The sequence below is a fragment of the Eptesicus fuscus genome, chromosome 1 (assembly GCF_027574615.1).
Source record: "Eptesicus fuscus isolate TK198812 chromosome 1, DD_ASM_mEF_20220401, whole genome shotgun sequence".
NCBI classification, from domain to species: Eukaryota; Metazoa; Chordata; class Mammalia; order Chiroptera; family Vespertilionidae; genus Eptesicus; species Eptesicus fuscus.
In genome coordinates, this window is record NC_072473.1 from 125,437,160 (window position 1) to 125,453,898 (window position 16,739).

At 47.3% G+C, this 16,739-nt stretch overlaps 1 protein-coding gene across 1 annotated transcript in view; it reads right to left on the minus strand.

The window, feature by feature from the left end:
• Positions 1-16,739, minus strand: part of MPP1 (MAGUK p55 scaffold protein 1) — a 40,575-nt gene that overhangs the window by 3,051 nt on the left and 20,785 nt on the right. Inside the window, exons 4-10 of the mRNA XM_054713555.1 lie at positions 14,842-14,927; positions 12,145-12,213; positions 9,026-9,222; positions 6,652-6,758; positions 3,467-3,547; positions 1,259-1,339; positions 213-415 (exon numbers count right to left, since the gene is read on the minus strand). Coding sequence (XP_054569530.1) covers positions 213-415; positions 1,259-1,339; positions 3,467-3,547; positions 6,652-6,758; positions 9,026-9,222; positions 12,145-12,213; positions 14,842-14,927 — 824 coding nt within the window. The remainder of the gene's footprint in view (positions 1-212; positions 416-1,258; positions 1,340-3,466; positions 3,548-6,651; positions 6,759-9,025; positions 9,223-12,144; positions 12,214-14,841; positions 14,928-16,739) is intronic.

Sequence of the window (16,739 nt, forward strand, 5' to 3'; positions counted from 1 at the left end):
AAACGTAGTCAGCTGTCCCGATGCATTCCTTCCAGTAAGCATCTCTGGGCATCACCACGCCCAGTCCTATTTCTATCACTTCCTCTCCTACTGTTCTTCCAGACGACCCCGCAGAGAGGATATGAAGCAAATCTGAGCTCCCCAAACATGCCCACCAAGCGTTGCTCTTCAGCGTCCCCATCCCCAGCGCCCGCCTTTCGGCGCCGACCCACCTGCGGCTCGATGTCCAGGATGGCGATCTTGTTCTGCTCGTGGATCCGGTGCACTGTGTCAAACTTGGTACCGAACATGTTGCCCTGGTAGCTACCGAACTCCAAGAACTCGTTGGCAGAGATGCTCCTGGTCATCTCCTCCGTGGAGATGAAGTGGTACTCCTTCCCGTCCTCCTCATTCTTCTTGGGCAGCCGTGTTGTATCTGCGCACAAGAAGCCCCAGCCCTTGACAAACTCGGGGTCCTTGCCATGGACCACGAAACCCTCGCTGCCTGTGGCGCAGAGAGCTTAGTAGGGGGTTTTCTCCCACGGGATCCTTAAGGGCTGACCATAGGAGATGATGCAGATCAGGAAATCCCCCATCCACCCAGAACACGTTTAACCTTCAGGAGGCAAAGCCCAACATAAAAGAATTCCTATCAGCCCTCACCGGTTTGGCTCAGTGGATAGAGCATCGGCCTGCGGACTGAAAGGTCCCAGGTTCGATTCCGGTCAAGGGCATGTATCTTGGTTGCGGGCACATCCCCAGTAGGGAGGTGTGCAAGAGGCAGCTGATCGATGTTTCTCTCTCATCGATGTTTCTGGCTCTCTATCCCTCTCCTTTCCTCTCTGTAAAAAATATATATAAAAAAAATTCCTATCAGCCCGGCCAGTGTGGCTCAGTGGTTGAGCATCAACCTAGGAACCAGGAGGTCACGGTTCGATTCTCAGTCGGGGCACATGCCCGGGTTGCAGGCTCGATCCCCAGTGTGGGGCGTGCAGGAGGCGGCCGATCCATGATTCGCTCTCATCATTAATGTTTCTATCTCTCTCTCCCCTTTCCCTTCCTCTCTCTGAAAGCAACGAAAACATTTTTTTTTTTCCTAAAAAGAAAACAGTTACATTGTTAGTTGGAGCGATTACGGGTACAAATCTGTATCTTGTCTAAATGGTGTTTTGTTTTCATAATGAAACATTTCAAATAAAATCCCCCAAAAAAGGACCATCACGGTATCTCGGATGGAGAGTGCTCTCACTTGCCCTCCAAGGCCCCCAGAGCTACTTACACGGGGCTGGGTACTCAAACTTCTCCGGGTCCTGGCTGAGCAGGGCGTTCTTAATATGGCTGCGACCTACCCCACTGGCTCCTGCGGAAGAGGAGAGAGAATCCACGTTGCTGATTTTCATGAAGCCTTCCATTTCTTTCCCCAGAGAGAAAGGAGGGGATGGTAGTAGGAATAGCACATGGTTTTCCTCTCCCAGGGCCTGCTGCAATCGCCAACCGGTGAAAGGAAGTTGGCACAGCCTCTGAGCTGGGGTTCCTTTAGCACAGGGGTGGGAATGTCCAAGCCTCGGGCCGAATAACGCCCCTTGAAATCATTTGGTCTGGCCCTGCCAAAGCATTAGGGGTGTGTTAATTACATGTTTGACCAAATATAGCAGGCTCATTTTTAAGTAGATAATTTTGTATGGACTGCAAATCCTATATAAGAAAACCCTAATATGCAAATTGACCAAACAGCGGAATGACTGGTCGCTATGATGCGCACTGACCACCAGGGGGCAGACGCTCAACGCAGGAGCTGCCCCCTGGTGGTCAGTGCGCTCCCACAGGGGGAGTGCCGCTCAGCCAGAAGGGGTCCCAAGGGGTCCCAGACTGCAAGAGGGTGCAGGCTGGGCTGAGAGACTCCCCGCCCCCACAAGTGCACGAATATCATGCACCGGGCCTCTAGTGATGTTATAAATATCCAAATGGCCCTTTGCAGAAAAAAAGGTTCCCCATCTCTGCTTTAGGTGCAGGGGGATTTGGGGCTCCAGGCCCTTGGGTCCCAGTTGGGGAAGGAGGCTCTTTCTAAGGGCTGAGGGTCAGGACTCAGAGCATAACTGTTACTTCCACAGAGGAGCCAGCTAACATATGGGAATTTCTATTTTCTAAGGATAGCTTTACTGAGCTGTCCCAAATGAATAGTGTTGAATTTAAGCAGGTGTCTTCACTGGAAATTTCACCAAAACCTAATACAGATCTTCTAACCAATTAATATTTAATTCTGAAGACGGGGAGGTGAGCCACCCACCAGAGCCAAGGCCCACATACCTGGGTTTGGAGCAAGGACTCATTTCAAGGCCACAGCTCACGTGGATGACTAAAGAGCTTATGTTACTAATGAAGCACTCTAACACATATACTTTTTAAAAAGCACAGGACTGCCCTGGCTGGTTTGGCTCAGTGATTAGAGTGTCAGCCCTTGGACCAAAGGGCGGTGGGTTCGATTCCCAGTCAAGGGCACGTGCCTGGGTTGCAGGTTCAATTCTTGGCCCCAGTTGGAGTGTGGGAGGCAGCCAATTGATGGATGTGTCTCTCTCACATTGATGTTGCTCTCTCTCCCCGCTCCCTTCCAACTCGTCCCCTGCTTCCACTCTCTCTAAAAAATCAATGGAGCCCTAGCCAGTTTGGCTCAGAGGATAGAGCATCGGCCTGTGGACTGAAGGGTCCCAGGTTCAATTCCGGCCAAGGGCACATACCTTGGTTGCAGGCTCGATCCCCAGTAGGGGGCATGCAGGAGGCAGCCAATCAATGATTCTCTCTCATCATTGATGTTTCTATCTCTCTCTCCCTCTTCCTTCCTCTCTGAAATCAATAAAAATATATATTTTTAAAGAATCAATGGAAAAAATATCCTCGGGTGAGGATTAATAAACAAACAAACAAACAAAAGGCTCAGGACTGGAACAACCCTACAGTCAATCAGATGAACAAAGAGCAAAACCCAGGTTAGGTCTAGCCAGCCCCAAACCCTATCTAATAGAATTAGTTGCAGCCCAGCCAGTGTGGCTCAGTGGTTGAGCATCAACCCATGAACCAGGAGGTCACTGGTTCGATTCCTGCTCAGGGCACATGCCTGGGTTGAGGGCTTGATCCCCACTGTGAGGGGTGCAAGAGGCAGGTGATCGATGTCTCACACATGTTTCTCTCTCTCTAGCCCTCTCTCTTCCTGTCTCTCTAATAATCAATAAAAACACATTTAAAAAAAAGAATTAGTGGCAGGTAAACTTGTAAGGTTTAGTTTCACTTGTAAGGTGAACCCAGATAAGGTAAGAACTTAGAAAAGTCTTTATATCTGTCCTATATGGAGAACCCAAGAGACTTCCCTTCTATTCTTTTCTTCTTTTCCTCACTGTCTTCTTTTTTGGTGGAAGGATTGTATACCACAGGCAGGAAAACAAGGACAGAAAGGTCCTTAACGAGCAAAGCAACAGGAGGGGCAAGAAGGTACCGATCAGCACCAGGGTCTTCCTTTTGAACGCAGGGAGCCGAACCACTTCCTCGTAGGAGACGACATCCAACTGGTCGAAAACTAGAGACAAAGGAAACCAAGCAAAGTTCACTTCCCGAGCCCAGGAGAAAGCATGCCAGGCGACTTCCCTGCCTGTGACTCTCCTGCGCCCGTCTTTATCCAGAGCAGGATGGAGGCGTTTAATAAGTGCTATGTCATTGCCCTAGCCCGAGCATGTCAAACGTGTGGCCAGCAACGAATATTTGTGCGGCCCAGCCAATATAACGGTGTGTAAGAAACGTTTTAATTAAAATTTCATAACTTAATTTTTACAATATCCTGTTATACGTAATCCTACCTAATAATAGACAAATATGCAAATTGACCGTACCTTCGCTATGCCCGCGATTGACCAGGAGGCGTGAGGGGGGGAGGGGCGGGACTCGGGGTGGCCGGGGTGGCCGATTGGGCCGGCGGGACGCTGAGCTCGTTATGAATAACGAACTACAACATTCGCTAATGACTGATGACTATAATCGTGTTACATTCATGTCCCTTACATGCCTTATGCGCAGGCGCACCATTTCTCTCCACTAATAGTAGCAGCGAATATTTTAGCAGCCGATGGCCACGTCTTTAGTCTTGGACTGACTTGTTTGGTGTGCGAAACAGGAAATATTTCACTTTCGGAGAACAAGAAAAATAGGTTTATTTGTGTGACGCTTATTAATTTGTGCAGTTATTCAGTGTCTGGTAAGTTAATGTTCAAGAAAAAAAGATTAATTTTTATTAAAATGTTCTATTATTTTATGTTAACGATGACTCATTTATTTCAGCCCTTTGAATTCAGTGTGTCTCTCTCAAAATAAACCTACATTTCTATGAAAATGGAAGCTTTTGTTTTTTTGTGGCCCACATAAACTTCAACCTTGTTTATTTGGCCCGTGTTAGCCTTTGAGTTTGACATGCTGGCCCTAGCCGGTTTGGCTCAGTGGATAGAGCATTGGCCTGCAGACTGAAGGGTTCCGGGTTCGATTCTGGTCAAGGGCACATACCTCGGTTGCAGGCTCCTCCCCAGCCTGGGCCCTGGTCGGGGTGCATGCAGGAGGCAACCAATCGATGTGTTTCTCTCACATCGATATTTCTCTCTGCCTTTCCCTCTCTCTGCCACTCTCTCTAAAAATCAATGGAAAAATATCTTCAGGTGAGGATTTAAAATAAATAAAAATAAAGTGGCTATACCATTTAAAAACATAAAAAAGTGGTACATTATTATTCATTTACTAGTGGCCCGGTGCATGTAATTTGTGCACGGGGGTGGGGGGGTGGGTGGGTGGAGGGTCCCTCAGCCCGGCCTGCACCCTCTCCAATCTTGGACCCCTATGGGATTGGGCCTAAACCAGCAGTCGGACATCCTTCTCACAATCTGGTACTGCTGGCTCCTAACCACTCACCTGCCTGCCTGCCTGATCAGCCCTAACCACTCTGCCTGATGGCCTGCTTGCCCCCACCTGCCCCCTGCCCCTGCCGGCCTGCTCGCCCCCAACTGCCAGCCTGATTGCCCCAAACTGCCCTCCCTGCCGGCCTGCTTGCCCCCAACTGCCCCTCCCCTGCCGGCCTGATCACCCCAAACTGCCCCCCTGCCAACCTGATCATCCTCAACTGCCCCCACCTGCCAGCCAGATCACCTCAAACTGCCCCCCATACTGGCCTGCTCGCCTCCAACTGCCCCCCTGCCTGCCTGCTTGCCCCCAACTGCCCCCCCCCCGCTGGCCTGATCGCTCCCAACTGCCCCCCCTGCTGGCCTGATCGCCCCCACTGCCCCCACATGCCAGCCTGATTGCCCTCAACTGACCCCCTGCCTGCCTGCTTGCCCCCAACTGCCCCCACCTGCCGGCCTGATTGCTCCAAACTGCCCCCCGCCAGCCTGCTTGCACCCAACTGCCCTCCTTGCTGGCCTGCTCACCCCCAACTGCCCCCCCTGCCTGCCTGCTTGCCCCCAACTGCCCCCCCCGACGGCCTGCTCGCCCCCAACTCCCCCCGCACTGCCACCGGCCTGCTCACCCCTAACCGCCTCTGCCTCAGCCCCGCCACCATGGCTTTGTCTGAAAGGAAGTCTGGAAGGTCTCCCGGTCTAATTAGCATATTACCCTTTAATTAGTATGGATTATCTACAATCTGCCTGAAAATCCATTATAATTTTAGTATATTATATTCCCAACCATGGTAGGTTAAAAAACAAAGCCAGAATGAGATCTCAGGAAGATAAGCTATGCTCTGGGGGTGTTCAGCCCTTCTGGCTGGGAATGCTGATGGGAATGGCACACTGAGAAAGGTCTGGAAGGCTGTTCAGTTGGTTGCCTGAGGGGTGAGTATGAAAAGGCCACTGGCCTTCCTTTATATGGGGTGTCCCCCCAAATGTATACACACACTCTGAATAACTATAAAGGCAGTTTTTATTAAAATACATTTCATTTTCAACATTGAGCTATCAGCTGTGAAAGTGTGTCTACGTTTTTTTGGGGGGACACCCTGTATATACTGGCATTGTCTCAGAGAGCTTGGGAAGATGAATGTAATAAAAGAAAAGCAGAAGAGCCAGGTCGGCGTGACTCAGTGATTGAGCGCTGACCTATGAACCAGGAGGTCACGGTTCGATTCCCGGTCAGGGCACATGCCCAGGGTTGCAGGCTCGATCCCCAGTGGGGGGCATGCAGGAGGCAGCCGATCAATGATTCTCTCTCATCATTGATGTTTCTCTCTCTTTCTCCCTCTCTCTCTGAAATCAGTAAAAATATATTTAAAAAAAAAAAGAAATAGTAAGAAAAGCAGAAGATGCCCTGGCTGTGTAGCTAAGTGGTTAGAGCACCGGCCCATGGATCGCAGGGTCGTGAGTTCAATTCCTGATCAAGGGCACATACCTCAGTTGTGGGTTCGATCCTCAGCCCCGGGTTGTTCAGGAGGCAACCAATCAATGTCTCTCTCTCTCTCCCTGCCCCGCCTCCTCTCTCCCTTCTACTCTGTCTGAAAACCAATGAAAAAAAAAATCCTCAGGTGAGGATTAAAAAAAAAAAAGCAGAAGAAATGGCACGCTTTCAGCATCACGTATGTTGCCCTGAGCACCACACCCCCTGCCCTTTGCCAGGAACCACCGAGAGGAGCCCAGGAAGTTCAAGGACACTCACTTGCGCTGTGCTTGGCCAGGTACTTGTCTTTGTACTTCTTCTTCTTCCCAAAGGGACTGCAGCTCGGGGCTTCACTTGGAGCGGACTGAGCCATACTTGCCACCCTCCTGGTAGGAAAGATGACCGAGGATATCAGTGGAGGCCAGTGGGAAAGCCCCAGGCTCGCTCACCTGGGTTGTGACAGAGCTCAGTGACCCCTCTCCCCGTCTATGCAAAACCTCCAGACTGATCTGCCTCCTTCCTTTCCTTGGCACTGGCCCAAAACCTTCATGTCATTCTTGACCCTCTCCTTCTCTCTCATACCCTCTGCCAAACTGCTCATTCTCTGTGAGTCTCTAACACTCATCCTCTCTCTCTCTCTCTCTCAGCCTCTCTCTTAATTAAAAAAATATTTTTATTGATTTCAGAGAGGGAGGGAGAGGGAGAGAGAGATAGAAAGATCAATGATGAGAGAGAATCATTGATTGGCTGCCTCCTGCACGCCCCACACTGGGGATCGAGTCTGCAACCTGGGCATGTGCCCTGACTGGGAATCGAACCGTGACCTCCTGGGTCATAGGTTGATACTCAACTACTGGGCCACACCGGCCGGGCATGCCCCTTTCTGAATGTGTCTTAGTGTCTGGACGTGTCTCTCTCTCCTGTCCCCTTACTCCTCATCTCTCTCTCTCATAACCTACCCTCTTTCATCTTCAAGTTCTCATATCCCTGCTCTTTCTAAGCCTCTCACTCTCTGTCTCTGCCAGCAACCCTCACCCTCTCTGTCTATCTCTCTCTTTCCTCTCTCTCTCCCCTTTCTTCCCTCTCTTCGCCCCCCATTCTCCTTCTCCCAGCCTCTCTCTTCTGTGTAGAAGGCTCTGGGTTTGTGGTGAGCAGCGTGGAGGAAGTGAGGAGAGATTGGTACCGCACTGGGAGTTGGCTGCCTGGAGCCGCGGGCTCCGCAGAGAGAGATGGAATGAGCCCAACTACAATGTCAGGCTGTGTTCACAGGAGGACGTGGTGGGGGTTCGCTCCCTTCTGAACACATTCCCATTGCCAGGCATTTGAATACTCTAGAGGGCCCGGCCAGCGTGGCTCAGTGGTTGAGCATCAAACTATGAACCAGGAGGTCACGGTTCGATTCCCGTCAAGGGCACATGCCCGGGTTGTGGGCTCAATCCCCAGTTGGGGGGCGTGCAGGAACCAGCCGATCAATGGTTCTCTCTCATCATTGATGTTTCTATCTCTCTCTCCCTTCCTCTTTGAAATCAATAAAAACATATTTTAAAAAAGGAACTCTCCCGAGAGGTGAGGGGGTGGTGAGCCCTGGGAAGACCTGGGAAGCTGTCCATCCATGAACTGGTCTGGATGGCAGCTGGCAAGGGCCTGAGGCCCGGCCCCTACCTCTGAGCTCATTTATGACCAAGCTGAGGCAGTGCAGTGGGGGAAGCGTGGTTTTTGCAATAATAGTGCTGGATCAACCAGCTAAGTATATACCATAGATGCTGATTCTCGCCTCATTTTCTATGCACTGGCAATTTAGATAAAGGACGTGTATTGCCCTAACTGGTTTGGCTCAGTGGATAGAGCGTCGGCCTGCGGACTCAAAGGTCCCAGGTTCGATTCCGGTCAAGGGCATGTGCCTTGGTTGCGGGCACATCCCCATGGGGGGTGTGCAGGAGGCAGCTGATGGATGTTTCTCTCTCATCGATGTTTCTAACTCTCTATCCCTCTCCCTTCCTCTCTGTAAAAATCCATAAAATATTTTTAAAAAATAAAGGACGCGTATTTACAATGTGACTGTTTTCTGCAGGGCTCAGAAGATATCTGCTCAGGAAGGCGCCAGCCTGGGAGGCAGGAGACCAGGGAAGCTCCAGTCCCGGTGCTGCCACTTCCTTGTTAGGGACAGGAAGAGCATTTGAGGAAACAGAGGCCCTCGGACGAATTAAGAGCTATTTGGGGCTCCTTTAAAGGCCTACCAGCCCGGCCGGCGTGGCTCAGTGGTTGAGTGTCAACCTATGAACCAGGAGGTCACGGTTCGATTCCTCATCAGGGCACATGCCTTGGTTGCGGGCTCCATCCCCAGTAGGGGTCGTGCAGGAGGCAGCCAATTGATGATTTCGCTCTCATCAGTGATGTTTTCATCTCTCCCTTCCTCTCTGAAATCAATAAAAATATACTTAAAAATATATATTTTTAAAAAGTCCTGCTAGGTAAGCTTATCAACTCATTGTTACCTCTGCCCTTACCTATTATGCCAGGGAAGCTGGGCGATTGGCCTGGTTGGGAAAGAGAAACTACACGAAAGATGACAGGTTTGGGAAGCTAAAACACTACTGGTGACAGGTATGGGCCCATTCCACCTGCCAGTCCCACCCGTGGGAAAGCGGCTCACCATTCCTGCAGCTCAGGAGAAGGGATCAGGCCTGCTGACTCCTTGGAGGAGCCTTCCACTCGCCCTTGCCACCAGTTACTGTCATCCTTGTTGATGATCTGGATAATGTCCCCAGTGGCAAACTTCAGTCCCGCCTCCTTGCAAGGAATCAGATTGTCCTTTTTGGGATCGTAGTCGAACTGCGCTCTCATGAACATCTGAAAGAGAAGGCAAGGGGCAGCTTCAGGAGAAACGCCGGCATCAGCACACATAATAGAAAGTTCTGCTGTAAATAAGTAGGGTCAGGCCCTGGCTGGTTTGGCTCAGTGGATAGAGCGTCAGCCTGTGGACTGAAGGGTCCCGGGTTCGATTCCAGTCAAGGGCACATGCCTGGGTTTCGGGCTCGATCCCCAGTAGGGGACTTGCAGGAGGCAGCCGATCAATGATTCTCTCTCATCATTGATGTTTCTATTTCTCTCTCTCCCTCTCCCTCTTCTCTGAAATTAATAAAAATATATTTAAAAAAATAGACGGGGAGCTGAAGCGACTGGAACTGATTACTGTGGTGTTTGTGGAGAGGTCAGACCTGAGCCCTCCAACAAGAAGGTATGAACTGCCTTTTTGAGTCGACATGTTTGTGGTTATTGGTTTGAGTTGATGCCCCCTTGACCCCACAATCCACTTCTATGCAGACGTTGTCAGTTACAAAGTATAGATAATATCTTCACCACAGAATTATTTTCTTTTCCTTTTCCTTTTCCTTTTATGTCTTTTTTGTTAATCCACCTGAGGATATTTTTCCATTGATTTTTAGGGGGAGTGGAAGAGAGAGGGAAAGACAGAGAGAAGCATCGATGAGAGAGAAACACATCGACTGGTTGCCGCCCACACGATTCCTGATGGGGGGCCAGGGATTGAGCCTGCAACAAGATACATGCCCTTGACCGGAATCGAACCTGGGACCCTTGAGTCTTCGGGCCGATTCTCCAACCACTGAGCCAAACCAGCTAGGGCCACAAAATTATTTATAAGGATGAATTTTTGAAAACAACCTCATTTTCCAAGAATGGGGGATTTAGTTAAGTTATGGCCATCTACTGAATGTATGACCACATACCTATAAACATCAATTTGTAGAAGAATATTTAAAGCCCTTGAAAAAGGCTGCTGATATAACATTAAATGAGAACATCAGTCAACAAAAACAATACCTAGCACACTTGATATTTTTAAAAAATTATGTATTTATACATAGAAAAAAAGACTGGAAGAAACGACTCCAGAATTTAATACGGGTTACCTCGGGGAGGAAGATTAGGGGTGCATATCTAAGCCAAATAAAGAAGAAAAATAATAAAGAGCAGAAACAAATCAAACAGACACTAGAGTTGAGAAGATCAACAAAGGCAAAAGTGGTTCTTTAAAGATTCACGAAATTAAGAACCTAGCAAGGCCAATTAAAAAAAGAGAGAAGAGAACCTACAACCAAGATTACTCTACCCAGCAAAGCTATCATTCAGAATGGAAGGTCAGATAAAGAGCTTCACAGACAAGAAAAAGCTAAAGGAGTTCATCACCACCAAACCAGCATTATATGAAATGCTGAAAGGTATTCTTTAAAAAGAGGAAAAAGAAGAAGAAAGATAAAAATTATGAACAACAAATACATATCTACCAACAAGTGAACCCCAAAATCAAGTGAATTAAAAATCTGAGGAACAGAATAAACTGGTGAATATAATAGAATCAGGGGCATAGAAAGGGAGTGGACTGATAATTCTCAGGGGGAAACGGGTGTGGGGGATGCAGGAAGAGGCTAGACAAAAATTGTACACCTATGGATGAGGACAGTGGCGGGGAGGTAAGGGCAGAGGGTGGGGTGGGAACTGGGTGGAGGGGAGCTATGGGGGGAAAAAGGAGAAACTATTGTAATAATATGAACAATAAAGATTTATTAAATTTTAAAAAAATAAAAATTAAAAAAAATAAAGATGAAAACAAAATAAATAAAATTAAAATAAATAAATAAATAAATAAATAAATAAAAGGAAAGGAAAGAGAGAAGAGCCCTGGCTGGTTTGGCTCAGTCGATAGAGTGTCGGCCTGCGAACTGAAAAGTCCCAGGTTCGATTCCAGGTCAGGGAGCATGCCCGGGTTGTGGGCTCGATCCCCCGTGTGGGGCATGCAGGAGGCAGCAGATCAATGATTCTCTCATCATTGATGTTTTTATCTCTCTCTCTTCCTCTCCTTTCCTCTCTGAAATCAATAAAAAATATATATAAAAAAAAGAAAATAGAGAAGATACAATTTCCCAGTAGAGATCAATAGAGATCCCTGAGATGTTTAAAAGGTTATACAATTTTATGAACAATTTCACACCAACACATTTGACAAATCACTGGAAAAACACAATTTACCAAACATGACACAAGAAAATGAAACTATGAACACTGATATGTCTGTTAAAGCCCCTGAACTTGTTATTACAATAATCTGTAGTAGAAACCTCAGAGTTGTTTTTAAAAAAACAAACAAAACAAACCAAACTCCTCCCACATTCATCTGCTAAGGCCCCGTCCGAGCTATTTCTCTCTTCGATGGTAGGATTGGATATGTTTTCATATGTTTACTGCCATGTGTATTTTCCCTCCTAGGAATGAGTTCTTCATTCTCTTCACCCATTTTCTTCTTGGGATTGTGGAGTAAGGAGGTTACCCCTTCCTTTCGCATTCATTGCAAACAGGCAGCAAAGTACCAGCCCTGCCAGTGGATGTTAGTTTAGTTCAGAGAGCACCAGGCAGCTACATCTGTAAGATACATAGAACTTCAAAGTTATGCCCGGCTGGCGTGGCTCAGTGGTTGAGCGTCACCCTATGAACCAGAAGGTCATGGTTCGATTCCCAGTCAGGGCACATGGCCAGGGTTGTGGGCTCCATCCCCAGTAGGGGGCGTGCAGGAGGCAGCTGATGAATGATTCTCATCACTGATGTTTCTCTCTCTCTCCCTCTCACTTTCTCTCTGAAGTCCATAAAATATATATATATATATATTTTTTTATATTTTTAATACAATCATATCATTTCAATCACATCTCAACACTGGGCCTGAATTCTGTCATCATCACAATAGAGCAAACCCACCTGTAATGCAGGAAGACGGTTTTGCTGGTTGGGAATTACTTTTAATGAGATTATTCCTTTGGTTTCTTTCTATTAAAAAAGAAAGGGGAAATAAAATGTCAAGGAAAACTCACGTGGATGATTTGGGGTTTCATAAAGTCATCTCCTCCCTCAAAGTCCCATGTGTTTCTTTTCCCAACAGCCATTTTTACTGCACACTGGGAAATTCTGTAGGACAATTCCTCCTTCAATACAAGTGTCACGTGCCCCCCAAACCACCGTCACAACATGGAGACGTACAAAGGATAATGTAGAAAAAGCTAACGATTTCCCTTCCTCCACACACTCGACCACAGAGTACCTAAGATGAATCCTGGCACACACATGTCCGAGGCTTTCTTTACACCAATAAAAACATTTAGAAATACGGGGTGTCCCAAAACAATGTATACACACGTTAACAGCTGATAACTCAATGGTCACCCCTTTTCAGGTTTAACTGAAATAATGGGTGAAGCCAGGCTAAGCTTTGAATCAAGAAAAGTTATTGCCGAAACCGGTTTGGCTCAGTGGATAGAGCGTCGGCCTGTGGACTGAAGGGTCCCAGGTTCGATTCCAGGCAAGGGCAGGTACCTTGGTTGCGGGCACATCCCCAGTAGGGGGTGTGCAGGAGGCAGCTGGTCGATGTTTCTCTCTCATCGATGTTTCTAACTCTCTATCCCTCTCCCTTCCTCTCTGTAAAAAATCAATAAAATACATTAAAAAAAAAAAAAAAAGAAAAGTTATTGCTCAGCCAGCACGACTCAACGGTTGAGCATTGACCTATGAATCAGGGCGCATGCCCAGGTTGTGGACTCTTCCTTCCTCTCTGAAGTCAATAAAGATATATTTTTTTTAAAAAAGAGAAAGATAGCGAAATCTTGGATTATAATCATGGATTTGTATTTTTCTTCTTTTGGTTCTGCCAGGTTTTGCTTCAAGTACTTTGGAGTTCTGTCGCTAGGGGCATGGGCATTTAGGATTTGGGTCATTTCAAGAGACAGGGTACGTATCGTCCCTGTTCTCCATCTTGGTCAGAGGCAGAAGTCTACACAAGGAGTTTTGATGAAAGCAAATTCTTCTTTTTTTTTTTAACATATTTTTATTGATTTCAGAGAGGAAGGGAGAGAGAGATAGAAACATCCATGATGAGAGAGAATCATGGATCGGCTGCCTCCTGCATGCCTCACTGGGGATCGAGCCCACAACCCGGGCATGTGCCCTGATCAGGAATCAAACCCAGGACCTTTCAGTTCACAGGCCAACACTCTATCCACTGAGCCAAGCCGGCTAGGGCTGAAATCAAATTCTTAAAAGCCATGTGATCGTGGGCAAGTTTCAGAACTCTCCAAGGTTCCGTTTCCTCATTTCTGTCTCAAGTGAAAAAACACATTTTGGTTTTCAAACGACACTTCCTCCCGGGTTGCGGTTCTCGGATTCATTCCCAGGCAAGCACCCTAGCATCTCAAAGTGCCCAAGATGTGGCTTCTTCTGCAGTGGCCAATTACACCCAACCACCCCATGGGTGGTTTCAAAAAAATCTTTATTGTTGCAAGTTATCACATATGCCCCCTTTCCCTCCATTGACCTCTTCTAGCCCGACCCCACCCCCCGCCTCAGGCCCTCACCACCCTATTGGATGTGTCCCCCATGGGTGTTTTAATGCTTTGGTTACAGGAATGATCTCTGGTGTGTGCAGAGGTGGAGGAAGATGGTGAAGAATCTGGAGGGGCCAATAGGACAGGAAGCACATACACCAAGCACAATGCCTGGCACATAGTAAGTGCTCAACAAATACTGACTGAATCCTTTAAAGGGGACACTCAACTTTTCTTTTTTTAATTTTTTTTTTATTGATTTTTTTACAGAGAGGAAGAGAGAGGGATAGAGAGTCAGAAACATTGATGAGAGAGAAACATCGACCAGCTGCCTCTTGCACACCCCCTACTAGGGATGTGCCCGCAACCAAGGTACATGCCCTTGACCGGAATCGAACCTGGGACCCTTGAGTCCACAGGCCGATGCTCTATCCACTGAGCCAAACCGGTTTTGGCAACCTCAACTTTTCATTAGAATATCCCATTTGTTCCCTAACCGGTTTGGCTCAGTGGATAGAGCGCTGGCCTGCGGACTGAAGGGTCCCGGGTTCGATTTCAGTCAAGGACATGTGCCTTGGTTGCGAGCACATCCCCAGTGGGGAGTGTGCAGGAGGCAGCTGATCGATGTTTCTCTCTCATCAATGTTTCTTACTTTCTATCCCTCTCCCTTCCTCTCTGTAAAAAAATCAATAAAATATATTTAAAAAAAAGAATATCCCATTTGCTCTTCATAACAAATCCGTGACAGAAGAATAGGCGTTACTATCTTCATTTTACAGATGACTTGGAGAAGTTAATTCACTTGCTCAAAATCACAGGGCTAGAATAAAGTAGGGCAGGGATTCGGAGCTGCCATTACAGACCAAGGCCTTCGGCCAGCCAGGCCGACGTTCTTCCTAGACAGATGCTCTGCGCTATTTGCCTTGTTTGAGAAGTTTACTAAATGCAAGCAGAGAACTCATTTCTCGCCCAGAATAAAGATTGCCAATGGTAATCGTTTTCTCCCTGAGATACAAATACTTTGACAGAAAAAACGAGGCACACTGACACTGATGAGGACAATGATATAGCAAATACCCACCATCGCCTTCTGCAGCTGGTCTACCGAGTGATTGGTCACGTTTGTGCCATTGATTTCTAGGATCTCATCCCCCACGTGAAGGGAGCCTGCCATGAAATGAAAAATCAGTCCACAAAAGAATCAATGTTCAACTCTGTAAATTATAAGATCATCTAACCTCTATGCTGCATACCTGCAACTACATAAAATAATATCGAATGTAAACTGTAATAGAAAAAAAAATTTGTGTAGAATAAATGTTCAGCCTGGCTGATGTGGCTCAGTGGTTGAGCATCGACCTGAGAACCAGGAGGTCATGATTCCATTTCTGGTCAGGGCACATGCCCGGGTTGTGGGCTCGATCCCCAGTAGGGGGTGTGCAGGAGGCAGCAGGATCAGTGATTCTCTCTCATTGATGTTTCTCTCCCTCTTCCTCCCACTCTGAAATCAATAAAAATATATTTTAAAAAAAGAATAAATGTTCAGCCCTAGCCACTTTGGCTCAGTGGACAGAGCATCATCCTGCACACTGAAGGGTCCGGGTTTGATTCCGGTCAAGGGCACATGCCTGGGCTGTGGGCTCGGTCCCCAGTAGGGGGCGTGCAGGAGGCAACTAATCAATGATTCTCATCATTGATGTTTCTCTCTCTCCTTCCCCCTTCCTCTCTGAAATCAATAAAATTATATATTTTTAAAAAGGAAACCAGCCCTAACCGGTTTGGTTCAGTGGATAGAGCGTCAGCCTGTGGACTGAAGGGTCCCAGGTTCAATTCCGGTCAAGGGCATGTACCTTGGTTGCGGGCCCATCCCCAGTAGGGGGTGTGCAAGAGGCAGCTGATTGATGTTTCTCTCTCATCAATGTTTCTAACTCTCTATCCCTCTCCCTTCCGCTCTGTAAAATATCAATAAAAATATATTTAAAAAAATAAAAATAAAAAATAAATGAAAGCACCTCATCCTCAAAGTTCCCTGTAATTAGAGATCCCACTAAAAAGAATAACAATGTAAGGCAAAGAACACAGTACTCCTCATTCGCCAGAAAGTTCGATATTTCTTTGTTGTTTAGCTAAAACTCCACAATGTTACCTAATGGTAAAGTTCATCAGTATTTAGATTCTGAGTGAGGAGTGCTTACCAACATTTGTGACACCCCAGATACAAAACTGAACATAAAAGGGTAGGAGCTAATGTTTAATGTCTATTTGCTCAATTTAACTGTGAGCTCCAGGAGGTATAGATGGTCTCTTTTCGTCACTACTCTGTACTCAAATTCTAATGCAATGGGTTGTATACAGTAATTGCTCAAATATTAAATGGGAAAATATTGGTATCCTATATAATAAAAGCCCAATATGCTAAGTGTCCGACCGTTCGACCAGTTGCTATGATGCGCACTGACCACCAGGGGGCAGACGCTCCAACTGGTAGGTTAGCTTGCTGCTGGGGTCCGGCCAATCAGGTCTGGGCAAGATGGGCCAGACACGCCCTGGAGCCCTCCCTCAATCCCTCCCTGGCCCCGATTGTGCACCGATGGGGTCCCTCAGCGTGGCCTGCACCGTCTGGAAATCTGGGACCCCTTGAGGGATGTCGGAGAGCGGGTTTCAGCCTGATCCCCTTAGGCCAGTGCACCAGGCCTCTAGTATATAAATAGGTGTATAAGAAAAGCTGAGAGGGAGAGATGGTGGCACTGAGCAATTCATGTGAAGAGCTTATCACTCAATTATTCTAAAGGGCCAGTTATTAAGCCACAAATAATCTTTTGGCACACATACAAAAATGCTGTTTTTCTTGGTTAATCCTCACCCAAGGATATTTTTCCCCTTGATTTTTAGAGATATTGGAAGGGGGGGTGTGGAGAGAGAGAAAAACATCGATGTGAGAGAAACATATCGATTGGTTGGCTGCCTGCCGCATGCAGC